Raw genomic sequence first — 25,109 nt, forward strand, 5'->3', positions numbered from 1 at the left:
AACATCTATGTTAGTTGCAATTTTATAGTGTTAATTCTTATATTTGTATTAGTTTTGAAATATTTATTTTTCTTACTTAAATTTTAACTTTATCTTAATGAAGGAATTGAAGTTTTGAAATGAATCAAAGTTACGGAAGGAATCAAAGAAAGGAAAGAATTGTAACCATAACAAAATTCAACGGTAATAGACTTGTAGCTATTTTTACATTATGAGAGCAGTGTAATTTTTAATTTTCTTTTGTTTCATTTTAAATATGGATTTGATATTTATTTACGTTCATATTTTAGAATTTATTTTCATGAATATGCCTAGCTTTGTACACAGGGTATTCGATAGAATGCCAGAATGAGAGAACTGAAATTTCAGACTCTGTTTTTCATTTGTTACAGTTATGCATTTACAAGCAATTCCGCATTCTTTTATACACATCTCACAGCAGACCTATACAATTCATATGATTACATATCAAAGAATATTCCAAAGGATCTTCTAGACTCAGGCCATGTGTCATGGTGCAATTGGTTGATTGTCAGAGAATATTTCAGAGGAATGTAATTCTGTTATTTGCCGAGCATCCAGAGAACATGTTGCTGCTAAGTGCGCAGCACCTTCTTCCTTGAGACTGATTGCCTTAATATCCTCCCTCGAGTCAAGCAGCACCAATGAAATGGTGAGGCTTGATCGTAACAAGTTGTATAGTGCAGTGGATAATGGCTTAGTAAAAATATCTGCTATTTGATCTTTAGTGGAGACAAATGCAACTTTAAGAGCCTTAGCAGCTACTCGGTCACGTACAAAGTGATAATCAAGTTCTACATGCTTGGTGCGAGAGTGTAAAACAGGATTAATTGACAGGTAAGTCGCACCAAGATTATCACACCATAAAGTGGGAGGATCTGATAAAAAAATGCCAAGTTCACTTAGTAAAGATTGTAGCCAAAGAAGTTCACAAGTTGTATTAGCCACAGCTTTGTATTCAGCCTCAGTTGATGAACGAGCAATGGTTGGTTGTTTTTTGGATCCCCAGGCTATAAGATGAGAACCAAAGTACACACAGAATCCTCCAGTGGACTTACGATCATTAGGGCATCCAACCTAGTTAGCATCAGAGAAGGCAGACAGTGAAAAGGAAGAAGAAACAGAAAATTTTAGACCAAAATTGTTTGTCAACCGTAGATATCTAAGGATGCGTTTTACTGCTTGCCAGTGAGATATTTTAGGACAATGCATATATTGGCAGACTTTGTTCACCGCAAAGGAAATATCTGGACGAGTAAACGTTAGATATTGTAGGCTACCAACAATACTGCGATAGAGATGAGGGTCTTCAAATGAGGACCCATCAAAAGCAGATAATTTTGCAGATGTGGACATAGGAGTAGACACTGGTTTAGCATTATGCATGTTTGTCCGTTTCAGCAAATCAGAGATATATTTAGATTGGGACAAAGACAAACCATTAGAATCACGAGTAACTTCTATCCCTAAAAAATAATGCAAGGATCCTAAATCTTTGACAGGGAAAAAAACTCGCAAGGCAGCCAACAAATCAGAAATAAAGCTGGAATTGGAACCGGTTACAATAATATCATCTACGTACACTAAGACAAAGATGGAATCAACAGATGTACGATATGTGAAAAGAGAAGAATCCGACTTAGAGGCTTGAAAGCCTAAAGTCAGAAGCTAATTACTCAACTTTGCAAACCAGGCCCTTAGGGCCTGTTTTAGACCATAAATAGACTTGCGTAACTTACACAAGTGATGGGGATGGTCTGGATTCACAAACCCGAGGGGTTGCTTCATGAAGACAGCTTCTTCTAGGTCTCCATATAGAAACGCATTCTGAACATCCCACTGGTGTAATGGCCACTTTGAACAGACTGCAATGGAAATAATCAATCGAATGGTTACCGGTTTTACAACCAGACTAAAAGTTTCAGTGAAATCTAAACCCTCTTGCTGATGAAACCCTTTAGCCACAAGACGTGCCTTGCGACGCTCAAGGGTACCATCAGCATGACATTTAGTTTTTACAACCCACTTTGAACCGACAAGGTTGTGAGAGGAAGAATACGGAACCAAGTCCCACGTTTGGTTCTAAAGTAAGGCCTAAAATTCAATAGACATCACCTCCCTCCATTTGGAGTACTTAGATGCCTCAGTAAAGGAACTAGGTTCCTCAGGTACGAGTATTGAAGAAGACACTGAGGGAGGGAGTGAAGATTTGGATTTGGGCCAAGGAATTGTACCGTCTGTATGGAGAAGAGGTCGATGGATTTGGTTTTTCGAACGAGTTTGCATGGGATGTATGGATGGCGGAAGAAGACATGGAGAGACACTGCGGGATTGAGGAGGCGGCTGCAGAGGATGTGTCGAAGAAGAGGAAGATGAAAAACTGGAGGTGGAAGAAGAAGTGTGTGGGCTGGATGCTATCTGAGGTAAAGAGGAAGAGTTAGGACATTGGGCCTCAGATTGTGGAGTGGCTACAGGTGCATTAAGTGCAGTTGGAATTGCCGATTGAGATGGACTTATGGGCCTAGGTGTTGAGAGGGGTTGAGGCAAGATAAAATGATGAGCCTGTTGTGGTCTGTTGGTGACAGAGGGAACTGAAGATGATGCTAATGGGTTGTGCACAGCAAACGAAAAGATGTCCTCCCTGAAGATAACATCCCTGGACAAGTAGACACAACCGGTGGAAATATTAAGACAATTATAGCCTTTGTGGTCCGGGCTATAGCCCATAAAAACACAAGATTTAGACCAAAGGTCTAACTTATGTTTATTAAAAGGACTCAAATTAGGCCAACATAAGCAACCAAAAGTACACATAAAATTATAATCTGGAGGAGTTTTATAAATAGCCTGAAAGGGAGAGATATTTTGCAAAATTGGGATAGGCTTGCAATTGATAAGAAAAATTGTCGTTTGAAAAGCTTCAGCCCAATATTTTTTAGAAACGGAAGCATGGGCTAAAAGGGTAAGACCGGTTTCAACAATGTGCCGGTGCCGTCTTTCAGTTGACCCATTTTGAGGATGGGAATATGGACAGGTGACTCTATATTTTATGCCAAGAGTTTGGAGAATTTTGTAAAGGGGCTGAAACTCTTATCCCCAGTCCGACTGTATAGAAGCCACTTTTGATGAAAAGAAATTATTAACATAATTCAAAAATGCTAAGAAAATAGCAGTAACATCTGACTTAGACTGAAGAGGAAAAATCCATAAAAATTTTGAAAAGTCATCCGTAATTGATAGATAGAATCTGCGTCGAGCAGAGGACGGCACAGGTGCCGACCCCCATACATCCAAAAACAGTAACATAAAGGGATGGGAGCACCTAGATGAACTAGATGGATGAGGAAGGGAGTGCGATTTGGCTAAGGGACAGGTGTCACAGATGGACATAGCCTTCTTGGAAGAAACTAGAAGCTAAAAATTGTTGATGGTGAGAGACGTGGTCCTTGGTGATGGATGGCCCAAACGATTGTGCCATGTTTGGGGTGAAGTGCGTGCACCAAATTATGCTTGAGGTGGAGAAACAGAAGAATGCTGCAAAGAAGAAGCCATGACACCAGTAGGTAGCTCATAGAGACCATTTCTAACGTTGCCCTAAAGAAGAACACCCTGGGTGCGTAAATCCTTCACAAAAAAACAATCGGAGTGAAATTCAAAGAAAACTAGATTATCCAAACAAAATTGCCAAACAGACAGAATATTTTTAGTGATTAAAGGGACATGAAATAATTGAGAGAGGAGAAAGTTGCCAGAAGAAGAGTTGAGTTGACCGGTCCCAGTGTGTTGAATTGGAACTGTCGAACCATCACCGATGCTAACTTGGTCGAAGCCTTGATAAACCGATGAGTCCAAACTGAGATTCGAAAAATCAGAGGTAAAATGGTGGGTAGCTGCAGTGTCGGGGGAACCAGAGATTTGGTGAGGGTGGAGAGTTGGGTAAGGTTGTATAGTTAGCTGTAAAAGATGGTGGTGGAGGTGCTTGGTATGAATGATTGAAGCGATAATAGCAAGTTAGGGCTGTGTGTCCAGATCTGTGACAAACTAGGCAAAGAGGCCTATTATCAGATCGATTTGAAAAATGATTTTGTGAAGTTCCTCCCCTGCCAGAACCACGACCTCTTCGCCCATGATTAAAAGAATTTTTGCCACGACCAGAGTGGGAGGAAAATTCCTTGTAGTAGTTGCATTGGCAGCCAACTGAGTCCCTGAAAGTAGATTATTAGTTTGATGAGTGAGTCTCGACTCATGGTTTAACAAATAGCTGTAAACCTGGGGTGTTGTGAGGGAGTCAGGCCGTGTGGTAAGTGAGGTCACTAGGGACTCATAGTCTGTGCCCAAACCAGCTAACAGGTAAATAATAAATTCAGAGGTGGGTAATGGCTGTCCTGCAGCACCAAGTGTAGCACCAAGTGCTGTGGCTTTGTTGAAATATTCGGATATAGAGGAAGACCCTTTCTTAAGAGTGGCAAGTTGATAGCGGGTTTGCATGATGTGAGCTATGGACTGGGCAGCAAAAAGGCTTTGTAAGGTGGACCAAACCTCTGAGGACGTTGTACAAGATAACACCTGGGCTAAAACCGAGTCAGACAAGGAAGCATTAATGGCAGAAACAATGAGTTGGTCTTGCTGTAACCACTAAGTATACGCAGGATTGGGTTGATTAGCAACCATCGAAGGTGGTGCTGGGATAGATCCATCAACATGACCATAGAGCTGATGACCACGAAGAAAGGGCACAATCTGTGCCTTCCAGAGCAAATAATTTTCAAGAGTGCGTTTAATAGTAACAAAATGAGTAGAAGAATTAACAATAGAAGCATTGGGTGTGGTTGAATGAGACGAATGTGTGAGACTGGAGTTTTGTGAAGTAGTCATGGTGAGTCGCAGAGATAGGAACTAGACAATGGTCTTTTAGAGGCTCTGATTACCATAAAGAAACATAGAAAATATAGAATAATAGAAAGGCACACCTATTTGATAGAATGCCAGAATGAGAGAACTGAAATTTCAGACTCTATTTTTCATTTGTTACAGTTCTGCATTTACAAGCAATTCCGCATTCTTTTATACACATCTCACAGCAGACCTATACCATATCACAGCAGACCTATACAATTCATATGATTACATATCAGAGAATATTCCAAAGGATCTTCTAGACTCAGGCCATGTGTCATGGTGCAATTGGTTGATTGTCAGAGAATATTTCAGAGGAATGTAATTCTGTTATTTGCCGAGCATCCAGAGAACATGTTGCTGCTAAGTGCGCATCACCTTCTTCCTTGAGACTGGTTGCCTTAATACAGAGAAAGCAGGATGAAGTACCAGTGGATGCTACCCTCTACAAAAACAACAACATCAAAGCTTTTTGCCCTGGTCAGTGTTCCCATAATCCTATGATTACAACTCTCACCTCTTGCTTCTTTCCTTCCAGTTTGATAACATCAGTAATTTATATCTATTGCCAACTTCTAGAGTGCTTGTTCTTCTAACAATGCTGCATCTCTAACCTTATGTTTGAGTTTTTCTACTTTTTATGTTTTCTGGTTTCATTAGAGGTCGTGATAAATACTTATGAGTTATTACCAAAGCATGGGAACCGATCTTTTCTAAACTGATTAGGTGGCATAGACTAGGCCAAAACTTAACATAATTGATCTTCTAACATAAGTGAAAACGTTTTCTATCACTAAAGCGTATCCTTTTTGCTCATTTTATCCCCTGCATCTTCTAACACAAGTGGATTGTCATATATATCATCAAGGAAGTTTATGGATATCATTTAGTAAACTCTGATCAGAATGGAAGATGCTTTGAGAAGCTTTAGTAAACTCTGACCCAATTTACTGATTTTTTTTTTCTTAAAGCATTTCATACTTTCTGAAGATCATGAGCACCTCTTTTCAAGAATATGATGATGCTTCCTCCTCCATTCCCCCACTGGAGAAAAGAATTTTTAGGAAAAATGTTTGCATTAGAATATCTTAGTTTGTTCTGCATAGCCAGAATTTTGCTTTCTTTTTTAATGGTTTTTACATGTAACATAACAATGAGTTTTTTTATAGTTATATTAACTTGAGCATTTTTGAAAAGGTGAGGATTCAATCTTGGATGAAATTGTGTGAACAAAATAGGCTAGGTATCCTTTGAATGGAGGAGTCAGTTTAGTAGAGGATGATTCACATTCTATAAGTAGCAGTGAGCAAAGCATGTTGAATTGGGCAATTAATTATGATGATTCTACTCTAGGGATCAAATAATATAGCATAAATTTGTGATTAGATATGTGATTAGATAATATAGCATCATCTATGTGCATGCTAAATATGGTTTGAGATTCTGACAAGATTTTGCTGTTTGCAAGTTGAGAGTCCCTGGATGCTGCGTTCATTGCAAAAGAATGTGGCAGCTATTGGAGTTGCACTCCAGGCTTTGTACTAGTTATGATGTTTGTAGGGTGCCTTTTGTGCAGGCGAACCATTCTCTCTCCTCTTGCTTCTTTCCTTCCAGTTTGATAACATAGCTACATATGTGGTTTAAGAGATCAGAGTTTCTTGGATCCATATTTGTCAAAAGCATCTGCCTAACTCAGGAAGATACCGTCTTTTCAGAAACTTTAAAGAAAGGATTAGGAGATAGAGCACCATTCTTTTCACGGGAATCGTGAGCTCTTCATGAAAAAAAGTTTGCTTCTCCTAGAATAAGCTTTTCAAACTTTAAGCTAGATGTAATTGCATGTTTGTAGAGAAAATATTACCCAACCCCAACCCCCCCAAAACCCACAAGTTGGGGATGTTTATTTGTAATTGTCATGTCTTGGTTTCTATGTAATTACTAATTAGAAATTGTTTCTAATTTTTTGATATTTGTTATCGCGTGCTTCCTATAAAAAAAAAATTACAAATGGATATAGAAGAAATTTCTTATATATTCATTTGTTAAGATCTTTTTTTTTTAGTTTTGCTAGGCTTCTAGCGGCAAAATTATTTCGCCGCAAATAGTATTTGCGACAAAAACCATAGAAAATATGACTTTTTGGTTGCAAATTATTATTTGGGTCGCTTTGACCACCTCAAAGATATACCGAGATTGGAAGCCATCTTCAATAGTGTCGGACATATATATGTATATAACTTTACGAATTTGCTTCATAGATGAGACCAACGTTACACATTTTTTTCAATGCAAGTCAAAATAAATGAAATTCCAAATTTTGAATAGATTAATATATAGGGGTAAACTCAATGTGAATGGTGCATAATTTGTTTGTGGATCCATCTCTGGCCATAAGTCTCGAGTGGACGTACACGAATATTTAGAGGAATATTGATGCGGGAGGGATGCTTATGGCTCTAAGCAAACTGGAACATGAAGTGAGTGATGTAAGTTTTAGCCATGCTGAGATGATTGCAGATGGCAATCTAGATCGGGAATGGGGAAAAAATTACATTATTTATTGGGAAATTCATATTTGGGCTAAAAAAAACTTCCCAATATAAATAGTATATGAAACTTTAGTGATGAGTACATAACGTACCTTCAAGTTAGTGGGAGTGGAATTATTTGTTAAGATGATATTTTGCTTTTAAACAATAGTTTAGATTTGCTTTCAAACAATATTTTCCTTTTCTTTTTGGTTTCTTTATTGTTAATTAAAATTAAAAAAATAAGTTTATCTCTCAGACGTTTGTCTGTAGAGGTTGAGTCTTCTCTTTTTATGATATGTGAAGTTAAGTCTCTATTTAGATAGAGTGATATCTCTTGGACGTTTGTCTGTAGAGAGTTTCAGTAATAATGAAAATAAGATCAATCATGAAAGGAAATAGTATATTAGTAGAGCTCTAAATGAATTATTTTAATTTATGATGTCATGTTTGATATGACAACATCTCAGAATGTATCCGGTCATGCATGTAAGTTTCTCTGACGAATGAATAATGACAATTTTCCTTAAAAAAATAATAATTTAGATTTGTTACGTGAGACTAAATAGTTATCGAAGTTTTGAAATTTGTTTTTTACTCTTTGCTCTAATAAAAAATTTGTTTTATATGGTATTTTGCAGTACTAACAAAAAATAATAAAAAAATAACTTAATTTTGATCTAAGAATAATTTGAATTTTGTTATGTCATGTTATAGATGATAATATAGTGTATTTTAAGTGATTATTGATTTAATTATATTTTTGTTAGATTAATGTTTTTTATACCATTAAATAGAATAATAATACTAATAATAATAATAATTGAATGATTGATTGACTGAACTCGAGAAGCGGCCCACCACTATGGGTAAAAAGGAAGTTGCTGAAGAATTTGAGTCGCTAGCCCTCTCTACTTGACCATAGTTGTTTTTTACTTTTAATATATTTAAATATTTTAAAAAATAAAAAAATATATCAATAAACTTAAAATTATTTTCTTAATCATTAAATAAAAAATAATTTTTTTCCCAAACAGTCATAGAGCGGTAACAATTGTTGGGCAAACTAGCTTTCTCCAAAGAATTTTGTGGCCGCCCTCTTTGACTAATGCATGGGCCATTTGTAAGAGTACTCTTAATTGATTCTTCATTCTATCTTTTAAAATAATTCACTAAAATTTATTTTTTTTATTTTATATATTAATTTTTACAATATACTACATATCAGCTTATCTATTTTTTCTTTATATCATTTAAATATTATACTTTTTAATCTTTTTTATTCATTTCAAATATTTTCTTTAATTACTAATTATATCTTCATATCTTTTAATATTTGTAATATCTCTCTATATATAATGTCATATAATTATATCTTATTTTAAATTAATCTAAATTTATAAATTAAATCAAAATGTAAATTAATTTAAAAAATAAAAAGAATAGATTATATAATGAAAATATTCTCAAAATAATATTATGAGAATATTCATTCTCAATAATTATATAATGTGAATAAAGAGAGTTGAAGAAATGAAAAACTTAGCAAAAGGAGAGAAGATAAATTAATTAAAAATATTTACAATGATGAACAGTGTCATCTACATCTAAAAGTTTACTGTAATAGAATGTAAAAATATTTTTAAAATAGAAAATATAATGGAGGGCACTTTTAAAAGTATTTCTTTATATTTTTAACGAAAAATATATTATGAATGCTCTAACTCCAAAAGCATTCGCTTGAAAGCAGCAGAGATATTAATTATGAATGGACTTCAATTCGCTGGAAAGCAGTTGAGATATTATTACGAAGAATAATGCCAGTTTTACCGCCGGTAGTTACTGTTGATTTACTTTGTAATTAAGAAAATCTTTTTATTGATCTTGTGAAAAAAAATATTAAAGAAATGAATAAATATAGATAGAAGTTATTATTGAGAGCATCTATTTTATACACATGATATGACATCATCTAGACTACACATCTCTTCAAATGAGTATTGGGAACAATCAACTAGAAGCAACTACGCAGTGAGTGCAAAGTGTACACTGTTATAGTGACTTCTCTATAGCATTACTCTAAAGAAATATATGCAAAAGAAGTTAAAAAAATAAAACACATCAAAATAATTAGCAATAGCTTCCGCTGCCAGCTGTAGCTGTAGTGTCACCCTACTACTACATTATTATGAAAGCAGTTGAGAAAGAAGTTGGGGAAGTTGCTCATAATTTTCTTTCACCGAATTCTATTTCGATGACAATTTTATTAATTAACTCCAATATTAATTAATAAATTAATTATGCCAATTCAGATTACAACTTTTATTCTGATATTTCCTTTTTCACATATATATAATGCATGCAACTATATATTCTAACAAAATATATATACTCAATAAGGCAAAAGTAAAATAATAATAATAATAATAATAATAATAATTAAACAAAAATGAGTAATAATAAAAACCAAAAACACATTCTAAAACTATTTATATATTTAAAGAAAATAATATTTTATTTATCATCATCTTATCATTCTCTTATATATAACGTATGATATAATTACTCAATTCCTTTCTATTCCATTCCTTCGTAAACTCCGATCCCAAACAAAGTATATATCATCATTTAATTTCAGCAATATGGTTAATTTAAACAATTATTACTGATCTATAAAAGAAATCATATTATTTATAAATTATTGTGACTTAAAATTTTTTAAAATGAAAGTCAAGTAAAAGGAACTATAATATACAACAAAAAACCATATTAATGAAGTTGTTGTAAACTTTATTATTATATTAATTTTAGTTTTTATTCAATTAAAAAATAAAAAATTTAATTCACTTTATGCATATTGTATATTTTGCGGTATCATTGAAAAGCGATAAGAAAATAATTTAATTTTTCGAATTTCGATATTATGCAACGCGTAAGTTGCCAAGAAGTTTCTCTTGCAACGTGGTATCCACTTATACAAGGAGCCCAATCGTCATCCACTGTATATCCATCTCCAACTAATTACACTTTACATCCAAAATGTCTTTTTCCATCGCATTGCCGGGAGTCCTTTCCTCTCCTTCCTCCTCCTATTCCTCTTCTTTAACCTCTCAACATTACGATGTCTTCTCAAGCTTTCACGGTGAGGATACCCGCAATGGTTTTACTAGTCATCTTTACCATACTTTGGATCAAAAAGGAATCAACACTTATAAAGATGATGTAGAGCTGAGAAGAGGTGAAGAAATTTCACTGGCACTTTTAAAGGCCATTGAAGAGTCAAAGATTTCGATTGTTCTATTTTTTGAAAATTATGCGTCATCTACTTGGTGTTTAGATGAGCTTTTGAAGATCCTAGAGCGCAAAGAATCAAAACAACAGAAGGTTCTACCGGTGTATTACAAAGTCGACCCATCAATAGTTCGACACCAAAAAAGTAATTTTCAAGAAGAATTTGCTAAACATGAAGACAAGTTCAAGGATGATGCTAAAGTTCAGAATTGGAAGACTGCCTTAAAACAAGCTGCCAATCTATCCGGTTTCCATTTGAAGACCAACGAGTAATTCCAACAACTCTTATCCCTCTATTGATTTATGGAAAAATATTTGATGCAGCCTAACATCCTCAACACACCGTGTTGAGTTGAAGAAAAAAAAAAAAAAATTCTAAAGGGTGTGCTGCGGATATAGGCTGATGCCCAACATTACTCATGATTTATATATAATTGATCGAATTACATCCTTTGCCAATATATATAGATAGAGTGAGAAGCTGTAATTTAGTGGAAGGGATGAGATTTCCAGTACACGTTAGCAACCTGTAAACTCGTACAATAGTTAAAAAAATTAAAAATCCTCTCAATATGACATGACAACAAGAAGATTTCATATATAAAAACATCACAAGACAGAATTTCACGAGGGACCGACCCTACTCATTATTCTACACCACACATAATATAATATATATATATATATATATTTAATTTTTTGTTCTTCTCATAATCGATACACCAGATAATTGTTTGGAAAAAAGAAAAAGATTAAAAAAAAGTAGTGTGTAGTATGTAAAGATGATTAGGAAAATTATTCAAAATTCACGTAGCTCAATTCAGAATTTACGTCAACAATTATTTTCAAAGTTAGTCCAAGAGCCACTTACACATGCACGAAGGGGAGAATATCTGGATGATCACAGGCGCCCCGAGCTCTGCTGCTTCCTGTGGTCATTCCCGTCAGCTTAAGGCAGTGGTCTCTTGAATGGGTGTGGTGGGTCTCAGGTAGAAAGAAACAGATTATGTGTGTGTTGCGGCGCTAGAGAGAGAGAGGGGGAGAGAGAGGAGAAACCGAGAGGGAGAGGAGAAACCGAGAGGGTGAGACAGAGAGTGAGGGAGGGGAAACTAAGAGGGAAGGCTGGTGGTTAGTCGTCCGCCTGAGAGATAGTGTGACGGAGACAGAGAATGAGAGGGACAGAGAGTGACGGAGACAGTGGCGGAAAGAGGGAAAGTGAGAGATGGCAGAAGGAGAAGACGTACGCTAGCGAGAGGTAGTAGGGTGGTCGGCGGGTGGAAAATTTCAGAGAGAGAGAGAGTGACGAACACAGAGACTAAGGGCTCACCGTGCCCGGCATCTGGCTGACATGACACGACGGGGTGGCGGCAGCTAGGGTTTTTGAACCCAAAATAGGTGTAGGTTTCGTGTTCTAGAGAGAGAGACAGAGAGAGCGACGATCGAGAGAGATGATTACTGGAGATGTGGTGTCGAGGCATGGAGGATGGTGGCAGCAGACGGCACAAAACAGAGAGAGGGGAGAGATCTGAGGGAGGGAGATAGTGAGACAACGAGAAGCCGAGGGAGGGAAGAGAGAGTTGGTCGAAGGGGGAGGTGGCTCACGCTATTATAGATAGAGAAACCACTTCACGAGCAACATAGTTCGCGTTTGTGATTAATGGAGGTGGGCGGCAGCTAGGGGTGGTAGAGAAGGGCTGACACTCGGCTACGTGTGTGTTTGTGGGTGTGGTTGGTGGGCAGAGCGGTGCACAGAGGTCACGAGATGGGGAGGAAGGCGACGGGGGATGAGAGAGAAGGAGATCAGAGAGAACAAAACGAGGCCGTTTTGAGGGGATTGGCTGGCCTTCTCCTAAGGTTTTGGGGCCTTAGTTGTGATCTGGGCTTAGGCTTTTGGGGCTGGCTTCACATTACGTATGACCAAAATGCAGCACATTCTCGATATATATTGTCAAATTAAATTGGAATGTACAAAGTAAAATTTATCCGTACTTCATAATGCAAATTAATACTTTTACCAAACTTATGGTATAAATTGAATATCTGTATTAATTAAAAGTATTATATTCTTCTCTCTATTCTCGGGAGGGAGTATGAGGTGAAGCTAAGGGGTGACCACTTAGAGTTCCTAACGGTTAGTTAGTGGGTGGCAGGCGGTGCGTAGCTGTGGTGTAACGGATAGTACGGTGGTCACGGTGGCTGTAGCAGGAGGAAAGGTATGGGGATAGCATTGGTAGCTAGAAACGGGGTGGAAGAAAGGAAAATATCGGAGGCTCTGGCAGAATTGTATCGGAGGATTAGGGTGGAAATGGATGAGGTAGAGGAGAAATGGGAGAGACTCTGTTTGACGGAGGAGGAAGGAATAGAAATAGCCATTGATGAATCGGTTACAGAGGAAATCCAATATAAAGGGGAATGTAGTTTGGTAGGTAAAATCTGTATGGAGCGAAGTATTAGGAAGTTGTGGAATCAACAATGATGAAAGTTTGGAGAATCAGCAAACCAGCAAAGTTCACTGAGGTGGGGAATAACTTGTTCACCCTCACGTTTGCAAACCACGCAGATATGCAAAGAGTATGGAGTGGGAGACCGTGGTTATTTGATTCACACCTACTTGTACTGAAGATATTCGAGGAATTTACACCACCACATAGCCTGAAGTTTGAGCAAGAAAGCTTTTGGGTCCAAATGCATGATATGCCTCTTGGCTGTATGAATGAGGACCATGGGAAGAAAATAGGGAAAACTATTGGCGAGGTGGAGGAAATGGATGTGAATTCAGATGGCAGTGGATGGGGCAGATTCCTGAGAGTTCAAATCAGGTTAGATATATACAAAAAGTATATATCTAAGTCTAAGGATCCTAAGTTGGTTACTGAATATAGGCCTATCAGCCTATGTAATGTGATTTACAAAATGGCTTCCAAAGTGATAGCAAATAGACTCAAAGAAGTGTTGTCAGCTTCTATTTCAGCCAATCAAAGTGCCTTTATTCCTGGTAGGATCATAACTGATAATGTTATGGTAGCTTATGAGGTTTTACATTCGATGAAGGTGAGCAAGAAGGGTAAAGAAGGCAGTATGGCTATCAAACTGGATATGTCTAAGGCCTACGACAGAATTGAGTGGCCTTATGTGATTGCTGTTATGAAAAGGCTTGGGTTCTGTGATGAGTGGACAAACTTAATTCTGAAATGTATTAGTTCAGTCTCCTTTTCTGTGTTAATTAATGGTATACCAGGTGATGTGTTATTGCCCTCAAGGGGTCTTAGACAAGGGGATCCTCTATCCCCTTATCTATTCATCTTGTGTGCAGAGGGTTTGAGTTCTTTACTCAACAACTCAGATCTCAGGGGGAACACAAAGGGTATTTCAGTAGTTAGACACGGATTAAGAGTAAATCATCTGCTCTTTGCAGATGATTGCATCCTGTTTGGTAGAGCCTCGGTGGAGGAATGGAGGAAGTTGCAGGATTTATTGCTCATATATGAAAAAGCATCGGGTCAATTTCTTAATAAGGAGAAGACAGCAGTTTTTTTCAGTTCTAATACTTCTGTGGAAGTTAAAAGGAAGATTCTTTGGGAAGGTGGAGCTATTGTGCAAGGCAGTTATGATAAGTACTTGGGTCTACCTACTATGGTAGGTAGATCAAAGTATAACACATTTAGAAGCTTAAAAGAAAGAGTATGGCAAAAAATTAGCAATTGGAAGAATTTCTTCCTGTCAGGGGCAGGAAAGGAAGTTATGATAAAAGCTGTCCTACAAGCAATTCCATCTTATACTATGAGTGTCTTCATGTTGCCTAAAAGGCTGTGCAAAGAGATCAATGTGATGCTGTCCAGATTTTGGTGGAAAAGTCAGAAAAATTCGAGTGGTATTATATGGAGGAGTTGGAAGAGAATGAGCCAGTCAAAAGAGGGTGGAGGTTTGGGCTTTAGAAATCTAGCCAGTTTTAATTCAGCACTCCTGGCTAAGCAAGCATGGAGAATACTTCAAAACCCTTTCTCTATGGTTGCCACCATTTTCAAAGAAAAATATTTTAGAAGTTCATCCCTGCTGGAAGCAAAGTTAGGCAGAGTTCCATCTCAAATCTGGAGAAGCATATGGAGTTCATTGGACCTGCTCAAGGAAGGACTAAGGTGGAGGGTGGGGGATGGCCAAAAAATTAATATTTGGGGTCAAAGGTGGTTGCCAACACCATCCTCTTACAGTGTCCAATCTCCTAATCCTTTTCTGAATACTTGTGTTAAAGTTAAGGACCTAGTGATTGAGGGAAGGAAGGTATGGAATGAGGGTTTCATAAAATCAATCTTTTCTGAGGAAGAGGCTGATATGATAATCAGTATCCCTTTAAGTAAGAGGGAAGTGGGTGATAGAATGATTTGGGGACCTTCTAAGAAAGGTATTTTTAGTGTTAAATCTGCCTACTACTTGGAGGAGTCTAGATCAAGAGCCTCAATAGGAGAACCCTCGGAACAGAATGGCCTGGGAAAGCTTTGGAAGAGGATTTGGGGACTAAACATTCCTGGCATTACAAAAAATTTCCTTTGGAAGGCAGGGAATAATCTTTTAGCTACTAGAAAAAATTTGATGTCGTAGAGGATTGTGGAAGATACTAGATGCCCTATATGTTTGCAAGAGGAAGAAACAGTTCTACATGTTCTTTGGCAATGTCCTGCTGCAAATGATGTATGGTCAGGATCTGTCAAATCAGTTCAGAAATGGAGGGTTGGAGAAGGGGATCTACTTGGTTTACTGGAAGGGTTGGCAGAGAAGCTCTCACTTGCTGATATGGAGGAAGTTGCTGTAGTTATGAGAGGGTTATGGCTTCGGAGAAATACCTTTGTGTTTGAAAACAAGCTTCTAAGTAACACATTTGTGATTAGTACAGCTAGAGAGAGCTTAGAAGAGTATCAGTCTTCATGTGCGAAGATAACAGAAATCAGACAGCAAGCAAATACAGGTGGTTTGGTTCATAGTTGGAGTCCACCTATTGTGAATTGGTTTAAGGCCAATTGGGATGCAGCTTTAGATGTGAAACAAAGGAAGGTGGGTTTAAGGGTGGTAATCAGAAATGATAAGGGGGAGGTGATGGCAGCTTGTTGTGAGTCGAAAAGCTTTGTGGATCAACCTGCTATAGCTGAGGGCTGGGCATTAAGGAAAGCAATGGAGTTATGTGAGGATCTAAGATTCAACAAAGTGATAATGGAAGGAGATGCACAGGTGGTTGTTAATGCAGTGAACAGCCAGACTGAAGACTTGTCTTACTTTGGTAGCATTATTGAAGATTTGAAGGTTCAGATGAAAGAATGGCCTAACTGGTCAGTGAAGTTTACAAATAGAAATACAAATACAGCAGCACATACTCTTGCTAAAGAAGCATTACACATAGACTTAGAAAAGATATGGATAGAAGATATACCAGTTTGTTTCTCAGATTGTTTACTGAGAGATTATTGCATTGTAAACACTGATATTTGAATGAATGAGGAGGTTTTATTTCAAAAAAAAAAAAAATTGAATATCTGTAAATGTCACGTACTGAAAAACATTACTGCAACGATTAAAGAAAACAGTGAACAAAGAATGACACTTTGCTTCTCCATTATTTTCAAAGTTCCATTTCTTTTACCTTTTTTTAAGTCTTCAATTTGATAAAGACCATCTCTGCACGTTCTTCGACCAGCACTTATGATGATAGTTTTGGTATAGTACTTATATAGCTCTAGCCATGCGAATTGTTACGCTTTCAAAAAAATTCATATGTTTATAATGGTTGTTAGTTCAAAACATGTGTGAACTCATTTTGAAAAAAATTAGATAAATTTAGAATCTATATAAAAAAATTATTTTTTTAATAGTAAACTTCACTTTTTTCAAATAAAGTACTTGTGCCTTGCCAATAAGCGTCATTTATAACATGAGAATAAAATTGTTTCTAAATCATGTTCTCATGTCTTTTATCGTGAGGAAGTCAAATTCATGAATTTTCTTTATATCTTTTTGCATTGGTAGGGACGAATATGAGTTTATTCAGAAGATTGTTCAAGATGTGTCAACAAGTTTACCAAATCGTTTTGACTTGCATGTTATCGAGAATCCGGTGGGAATACAGTCTCATGTAAATTATGTTATGGAGACGCTTTTATGTCTTGAGAAGAATGATACACGCATGATAGGGATTTCCGGGAGTGGTGGAGTTGGTAAAACAACTATTGCAAAAGAGATGTATAACCTCATTGCTAAGAAGTTTGAAGGCTGTTGTTTTCTTGCTGATGTTAGAGAATCTTCAAAACAAAATCAAGGCCGTCTCGGATAGTTGATAATGATCATCAAGGAAAGTCACCAATTTTGAGTGTTGATAATGATCATCAAGGAATTAATTTGATAAAGGAGAGACTTTGCCGTAAAAAATTTTTTTTAGTTCTTGATGATGTTGATCATTTGGACCAATTAGAAAAATTATGTGAAAAATGCGATTGGTTTGGTTCTGGGAGTCGAATCATCATAACAACAAGGGATAAGAGTTTGCTAACTAAGCATAGTGTTAGTTTGAATTATCCTATGAAGGAAATGGATCACGATGAAGCCCTTCAACTCTTTACCCAACATGCCTTCAAAAGTGACAAACCTATTGATGGTTTTGAGGATCTCATAGAGTATGCACTATGTTATGCTGGTGGCCTTCCACTCGCCTTAAAAGTGGTAGGCTCAAATCTATATGGAGAAGATAGAAATTATTGGAAAAGCGAATTGAAAAAGTACAAAAGAATTCCAGAAGAAAATATTCAGGGAAAACTTAAAATAAGTTACGATGGATTAGATGGTTTTATAAAAAAACTTTTCCTTGACATTGCATGTTTCTTCAAAGGAGATGAGAAAGAATATGTCACTAAAATATTGGAAAGTTGTCGTTTCTATCCATATGTCGGTTTCAAAAGGCTCAATGATAAATGTCTCATAACTATTGATGAAGATGACCGATTGGGGATGCATGACTTACTTCAAGATATGGGAAGAGAAATTGTCCGACAGGAATCACCCGAAGAACCTGGCAAGCGGAGTAGATTATGGTTTCATGAAGATGTTCGTGAAGTACTTGAAAAAAATAAGGTAAGATTTTCCCTAGAAATATAATTCTACTTCCAAGGTTTTTTTTTTTTTTTCTTTCTTCAGTTGAAGCTATTATTAAATTAAAATAAATGGATCTAGAAATAGATATAAATTATTATATAGACACATACGTACCCTCCACATGAAGTATTTTCTCAATGTTGTAAATAAAATAATTTTAATGAAGTACAAATAAAATCATCAAAGCCAATCCCCTTTCCCCAGATTTCTAAAAAGGCAAAATGCTATGATTATCTGACCCTTTGTTAGTATTCTAAACTGAGTAATGCGTATTAAAAGGAAGAAGTATACATGACTTTGACATTTGAACGTACACACTCATTTCTAGAAATCTGAATGATAAAAATAAGGCTATTCCTTTTGAAATCTAAAATAGACACACCATATGAAAAAAGATGAGATTTATGTTTGTTATTTCCTTCTTAATAAATGAAATAGTGATATACACACATATTGTAAAAAATATATATATAATCTTAGCTTGTTAAACTTATATATAGTTCATGAACACTTGCGCAAGTAGTGTTGAATTATAGGGAATTTATCTTTGATTTTTGATTGAACACTTGTGCATTCTCACATTAGGGAACAGAGCAAATTGAAGGCATATCGATAAAACTGCCTTGGGAGTTCGACATGATACGTTTGGGTCCTGAGGTGTTTGCAAAAATGGAAAGACTCAGAATATTAATAGTTAGAAGCAGGGATGAAATTTTTTGTGGCAGATTGAATTATCTTTCTAATGAGTTAAGAGTTCTTGATTGGCCTGAATGCTCTTTGGAGTTTTTTCCATCTTCTTTTCATGGAGAGAAACTCATTGATTTCAATATCAGAGGAGGCATGATTAGAGATTTAGGCACGAGATTGCAATCTAAGGTAAGTATTTTTATTTTTATTATCATGTTGATCTATCTTACTTTTAAGGTATGCTGCAAATTTCCTTTAATTGTTAATATATTTCCTTTATTTTCTTCTTTTTAAACAGAATTTAACAAGTATAGATCTCAGTGACTGTGGTGACTTGAAAAATATATCGGATCTTTCAAGTTGCTCAAATCTAGAGAAGTTGATTCTTTATAATTGTAAAAGTTTAGTTGAGGTTCATGATTCTGTTGAATTTTTTTTAGATAGGCTTGTTGAATTGGATTTTGGACATTGTTCCAACCTAAAGAATTTGCCAAGAAGCTTCAAGTCGAGATCTCTAGAATTACTTAAACTTGAAGGTTGTATAAGCCTTGAATATTTCCCTGAAATTGAGTGTGAAATGGAACATTTGAAGTGTGTCAAGATAGAAAACACCGTAATACAGGAGCTACCTTCATCCATTACATACCTCACTGGACTCATGAAATTATATATGTATGCATGCAAAAGTCTTGTGCGTCTTCCAATAGAAATTTTTCAGTTGGAACATCTAACGAATGTTGAAGTCATTAATTGTCCAAATTTTGTAAATTTGGACAAGGAGGTGGGGCATAATGGACAATCCATGCCATGTACGCACGAAAATGAAATTTCATCTAGTATGGAATTGTTCCCATTGGCGCCTCCCGAATCAAATTTCAGTTTGAGGACTTTAAATCTATCTGGTAGTGGTATTGTTAGCCTTCCTCCATGCATCGAAGGATTTGTTGGATTGTCTGAACTTAATTTGACATTATGCAAGCAACTTAAAGAGATTCTACACCTTCCACCAAATATAGAAGAGATAGATGCTAGTGGATGTTCCAGCTTAAAGAATTTCTTACCAGAATCAAATAATTTATCTGGGACATATATTTTCTCATCCAATTTGAGGACGTTAAATCTATCTGGTAGTGGTATTATTTACCTTCCTCCATGCATCGAAAGATTTGTTGGATTGTCTCACCTTTATTTGAAAGACTGCAAGCAACTTGAAGAAATTCTATACCTTCCACCAAATATAGAAGAGGTATATGCTCATGGATGTTCCAGCCTAAAGAATTTCTTACCAGAATCAAATAATTTATCTTGGACATATAATTTCTCAACCAATTTGAAGACGTTAAATCTATCTGGTAGTGGTATTATTGGCCTTCCTCCATGCATCGAAGGATTTGTTGGATTGCAATACCTTTATTTGGAAGACTGCAAGGAACTTGAAGAAATTCTACACCTTCCACCAAATATAGAATGGGTATATGCTAGTGGATGTGGGTTATTGGAACGCTTTCCTCATGTGTCGACAAAATTTTCATTCGGTACACCCGACTTAAAATGGTTAAGATGGATTGACTTATCGGAATGCAATAAAGTGGAAGTGGATGTAGGGAATCATGCGCCAGATCCATTATTGGTCCAGGTATACATGTCTCATCTATTTGATCTTTAATTTTTTTCTGTTTCTTATTTGATAGCTTGTATTTGTTTTCTAACATATCTATACTTGGTTTAATAGGAACGCTTTCAACAGAAAGATTCAAGTAAGATTATATATCCAGGAAGTAGGATTCCAGAGTGGTTCACGTATTGCAAGGAGAATACTTCATATACTAATTCTATTGAAATAGAAATTGATCGTAATGCGTTCATGTGTGGACATCAGATCATGGCATTAGTTTACTGTTTTGTTGTGGGACCTCTTCCACTGGAATTTGAAACTATTACTCTCTCGATAGACGGCCAGAGAATGGACCCATATCATAATATGTTGCGGTCTTCAATGGACCCACATCGTGTATGTCTAAAATACATAGCTGGAAATTCTATTGACGATTTGCTGTCAAGAAGTTACAGGAAGGGGAACAATATGAGGTTTACATTTGGATTTAGTTCAAGGAAAGCAATCATCAAAAGTGTTGGAGTCCATCTAATATACGAGAATGACAATTTCATTAATCCTATTCAATTTTCAAAGAGATACCAAGATTACTTGGAACCCGATTGGAACCCCACAACAGAAGAGGCTAATGATGATTTAGCATTATGGAAATTCAAGGATGCTAATGATGATTTAATTAATGAAGATTTAGATTTAGAATTTACACTTGGGTAAGTGATAATAGCCGAATTTGTGCAGAATTTTACTAAATTAAATAAAGCATTATCACAATTATGTAGTCATGTTAATTCTTATATTTTTATTTGTCTTGAAATATTTGTTTTTCTTACTTAAATTTGAACTTTATCTTAATGAAGCAATTGAAGTTCAGAAAGGAATCAAAGTTGGGAAAGAACTGTAACCATAACAGACTTTAACGGTAACAGACTTGTAGCTTTTACATTTTGAGAGCAGTGGAATTTTTATTTTTCTTTAGTTTCATTTTAAATATTGCTTTGATATTTATTTACGTTCATTTTCTAGAACTTATTTTCATGAATATGCCTAGCTAAATTTTCAACAAAGGTTAAGAATGAAACCTCATTAAAGATTAGTAATATTATTTATGAGATTGATTTTTTCTCCAATTATTGATGCGTTCAACAATTTATTGTTATTGCTTCATATCAATTGAAAGGGATAAAATTCTTGATATAAATTCAAGCATATTTTTCTCATGATCTAGAATATTATTAATCAGTTGAGAGTCTGATTCATAATTTTGTTAAAAATTACGACTCTTGGTTTTCTCATCGGGTTTGATAAAAGTCCTCTTAGGTTAGAGCCCTTAATCACTTCTAAAGTGATATTTGGTTGAGCTATTATGGTGTTGATGATCTAGAACAGTAAAGGGATGAAAAAAAATAAATGTTTGAAGAAGGCTGATTGGTATTCCTAATGTACTTCCAACGATGAAGATAGGCTGATTTTCCTTTAAAGAAGCATGATTATGTCATATTACTTGACGTCATGAGTGCTCAGGGCATGTTTTAAAGTATTGCATGCATATTTATCAATCAAAACCAGATATGAAAAAAGTTTGTGGAATAAATCCTTTCACTATTATCATGTTTAGAACTTCAATTGCATTATCTCATGGTGACTCGTGAATAAGCATCCATTGATATTTCATGTATCTTAGGAAACATTTTTATGGGAAATTAGTAGTCTTTTAAAGGTATTTTTTAAGTGTTAAGTGACACAGAATGAACCTATCTCGAATTGTTTTGTAATGGCTAAAACCTTGCATTCACAGGATGCTTGTGGAATTTGTAGCAAAGTAATCTCCTTGACCACTTTACTGGAATTTCAGTACATATATATACATCAGGAATATTGAAACAGGTTCAAAGGCCTCAAAGAATATGTTTTTAGACCAATACCAGATCTGTAAAGGCAGACTTAAGTGCCTTGAAAACTATGTTTTACAGACCTAATGACCATAAGAAGGGTAAGTTGAATAAGGTTAGAATTGTATAGCATAACATAAAAGGAATTATAATTTTCTAGGATTCTTTCTGAGTTAACCAAATAGGATATGTATTGGACATGATTTCTTATCCCTATTTTGCCTTTTCAGCTTTCTATGAGACTATCATGACCTCTTCCCATATTGGAAAGGAACTGGATGAATTGTTATACTAGGCATTATAAGGTCACCATTAAAATGCTGAAATTAATGACCAAATTTATATGTGGAGGGAAAAAAGGTAATGTGCGTGGAGCTGGTTTTCTTAACATTTGTGTTGTTTGTTTTCTTTTTCTGCATACTGTAATTATCAATCTTCTTGGGCTATATTTGTCAAAATACAGGATAATTGCTGAAAGTTTCTGGTTTGAGAAATGACACAAATCAAAGGTCCTAAAGCTCTGGATTGGATTATTATCATATTTTTATACCTGTTTCATTCCAAAAGATTGAATTTATTGTCAAGAACCACAGGCTTGATCTAGATTGTTAAATGGGTTCTACCCCCTGAAGATATGTCAGGTAGGAAATCCTACATATTTATTTATTTTTATTTTTGTTATGAGTTTATTTTTCTAATTCTTGGGTTGTTAGAATATGTGTACAATGCATGAATCGGTTAGTTATTAGTGCTAGTTAGATATGTTCTAATTATAACAAGACATGTGTAATTTGTTAGTAACAAGGCCTTTTTTTAAAAAAAGAAAAGAAATAGAGTTATGATGAGTTTCCTAGATACCAGTTAAAAGGCCTTCCAAATTAGTGTATAAATTTTATTCATGGAATCCCATATTTTCCCAAAAAAAAAAAAAAAAAGTAGAAATTTTAACTAAGACCTATATTTGAGTGCTGTGAAAGTTGTTGGTCATGGTTTTTCATTCGTTGTTGCTACAGCTTATCTGATTGCGTCAAAGCTCTTACAGCTTATTTGGTTTTTAGTTTTGTCAAAAAAAAAAAAAAAGAGAAAAGAAAAGAAAATAGAGGGAGGGAGAGGAATCAATTTGATAAAAGAAAGACTTTGCCGCAAAAAGATTCTTTTAGTTCTTGATGATGTCGATCAACAGGACCCATTGGAAAAGTTATGTGAAAGATGTGATTGGTTTGGTTTAGGAAGTCGAATCATCATAACAACAAGAAATAAACATCTATTAGCTATTCACAATGAAGCTATTCAACTCTTTAGCCAGAATGCCTTCAAAAGTGACAAACCCAATGACAATTTTGTGGAATTCACAAAAGATGCACAAAGCTATGCTGAGGGTCTTCCACTCGCTTTAATAGTGGTGGGCTTGGATCTATAAGGTAGAGATATATCTTATTGGAAAATACAAAAGAATTCCGGAGGAAAATATTCAAGAAAAATTAAGAATAAGTTACGATGGATTAGAGCCAAATGAGAGAAATATTTTCCTTGATATTGCATGTTTTTTCAAAGGAGAGGATGCAAGATGTCACTAAAATATTGGATAGTTGTGGCTTCTTTCCAAATGCTGGTATCAAAAAGCTTATCGACAAATGCCTCAGAAGTATCGATAAGTAATAAGATTGACTATGCATGACTTGTTGCAAGATATGGATAGAGAAGTTGTTTGACAAGAGTCACCAAGAGAGCCTGGCAGACGTAGTAGGTTATGGTTTCATGAAGACATTCGTTATGTACTTTGCTCTTGCTTGGAAACTAAATTGCTTTTAAGAATTAGATCTATCGAGTAGTGATGTTATTAGTCTTTCCACATTCATCAAAAGAGTTAATGGATAAGGGTTGGAGGATTGCAGGCAACTTCAAGAAATTCTTGAGCTTCCACCCAATATAGAAGAGGTGTATGCTAATGGATGCATCTCATTGGAAAGGTTTCCCGAAGTATAGAGAAAGTTTCAATTCAATACTTGCAACTTAAGGGCACTTCGATGGATTGAATTGTTCCGATGCTATAAAATGTTTGTGAATATATGGATTCATGTGGCAAATCCTTTATTCGATGAGGTATCTCTTTTGCCCCTCCCCCCCCCCCCCCCCAACCCCCCCACCTCTTTGTGTCTCTGATGTTTCTGTCTTTTCTTTTTTCCTTTCCTTTTATGTGGCATGTTTGAAACATATTTTTTTAACAGGGACATCTTAATGACTATTTTGGTGGCATTATATTTCCAAGAAGTATGATTCCTGACTGGTTAATCCATTGTAAAGAGGCTTAAAATACTCGATCATGTGAAATAGATATTGATGGGCTTCTATTTTTGCGCTCTCTACAGAAACGCCCCTTCATCTTCTTAATGTTGACATCACCTGTAACGCATAAGAAAGCTTTGTAAAGAAAGGATACTTCACTCATGGGGTTTAGATCATGAATGGTTGGAGTATTCTATTCTAGAACCTTTCCAGCTACAAGGGAAAAGTCTAAATGTTAAGTTTACTTGTTATTCAAACTCATTACCCCTTAAACGTTGTGGAGTCCAGTTGATGCATAAGCATGCAGATAATGCTAAAGATCATTCATATGTGTTCTATGAGCATGATTGCAACTTGGAATCTAACTATTATCCACAACAGAAGAGGCGTTCTACAACCTTGGATATCGAAAATTTGAACTTAGAGGATACTCAACTCGGTGAGTCCTTACTAAGCTAATCAAATCACTCATACCATTGATCAACCTACCATCCTTTCTTCATTCATCACCCAAATGCTTGTTTTGTTCTAGATTTACTTTCAAATCTCACTCCTAACACACTTGCTAGTTTTCATCACTGAGGAACCTGCAATTCTTATTATGTTCCAAAGTTAACAACTCAAGATGAGGGTCTTTAGGACTATGCAACAATACTTGTGTTGGTAGATTTCCTATACTAGAAACTAATAACTTTGGTTTAAGTTGTGAGTCTAAGTGATTCATGTGTCGCGTGTTAATCTCAGTCGTTTACCAACGATGACTTA

General features: G+C 35.7%; 1 protein-coding gene, 1 long non-coding RNA gene and 1 pseudogene across 3 annotated transcripts; 2 read left to right on the forward strand and 1 right to left on the reverse strand.

Moving 5' to 3' along the window:
• Positions 1-341: 341 nt before the first annotated feature.
• Positions 342-2,817, reverse strand: LOC108992491 (classical arabinogalactan protein 9-like). The gene is made up of 3 exons (XM_018967083.2): positions 2,256-2,817; positions 1,761-1,886; positions 342-1,098 (listed from the first exon to the last, which is right to left on the reverse strand). The coding sequence occupies exons 1-3, from the start codon at positions 2,746-2,748 to the stop codon at positions 1,085-1,087; spliced, it is 633 nt and encodes a 210-aa protein (XP_018822628.2). The 5' UTR covers positions 2,749-2,817; the 3' UTR covers positions 342-1,084.
• Positions 2,818-2,864: 47 nt separating this feature from the next.
• Positions 2,865-6,893, forward strand: LOC108992492. Of its 2 annotated transcripts, none has more exons than XR_004797814.1 (2): positions 2,865-5,397; positions 6,386-6,893. It is a non-coding gene; the product is annotated as an uncharacterized LOC108992492 (long non-coding RNA). The 2 variants fall into 2 exon arrangements; XR_001996335.2 differs by having other exon boundaries at positions 6,494-6,893.
• Positions 6,894-10,421: 3,528 nt separating this feature from the next.
• On the forward strand, positions 10,422-24,409 carry LOC108992469 (annotated as a pseudogene).
• Positions 24,410-25,109: the final 700 nt, after the last annotated feature.

This window comes from Juglans regia, chromosome 12, assembly GCF_001411555.2.
Source record: "Juglans regia cultivar Chandler chromosome 12, Walnut 2.0, whole genome shotgun sequence".
Taxonomy (NCBI): domain Eukaryota; kingdom Viridiplantae; phylum Streptophyta; class Magnoliopsida; order Fagales; family Juglandaceae; genus Juglans; species Juglans regia.

Bases quoted from the DNA above. Each gene is read 5' to 3' on its own strand.
- LOC108992491 (XM_018967083.2), bottom strand. From the start codon at position 2,748: ATGGGCTATAGCCCGGACCACAAAGGCTATAATTGTCTTAATATTTCC. The intron at 1,887-2,255 runs GTACAATTCCTT...TTTCCATTGCAG, and splicing joins ACCTCTTCTCCATACAGACG to TCTGTTCAAAGTGGCCATTA.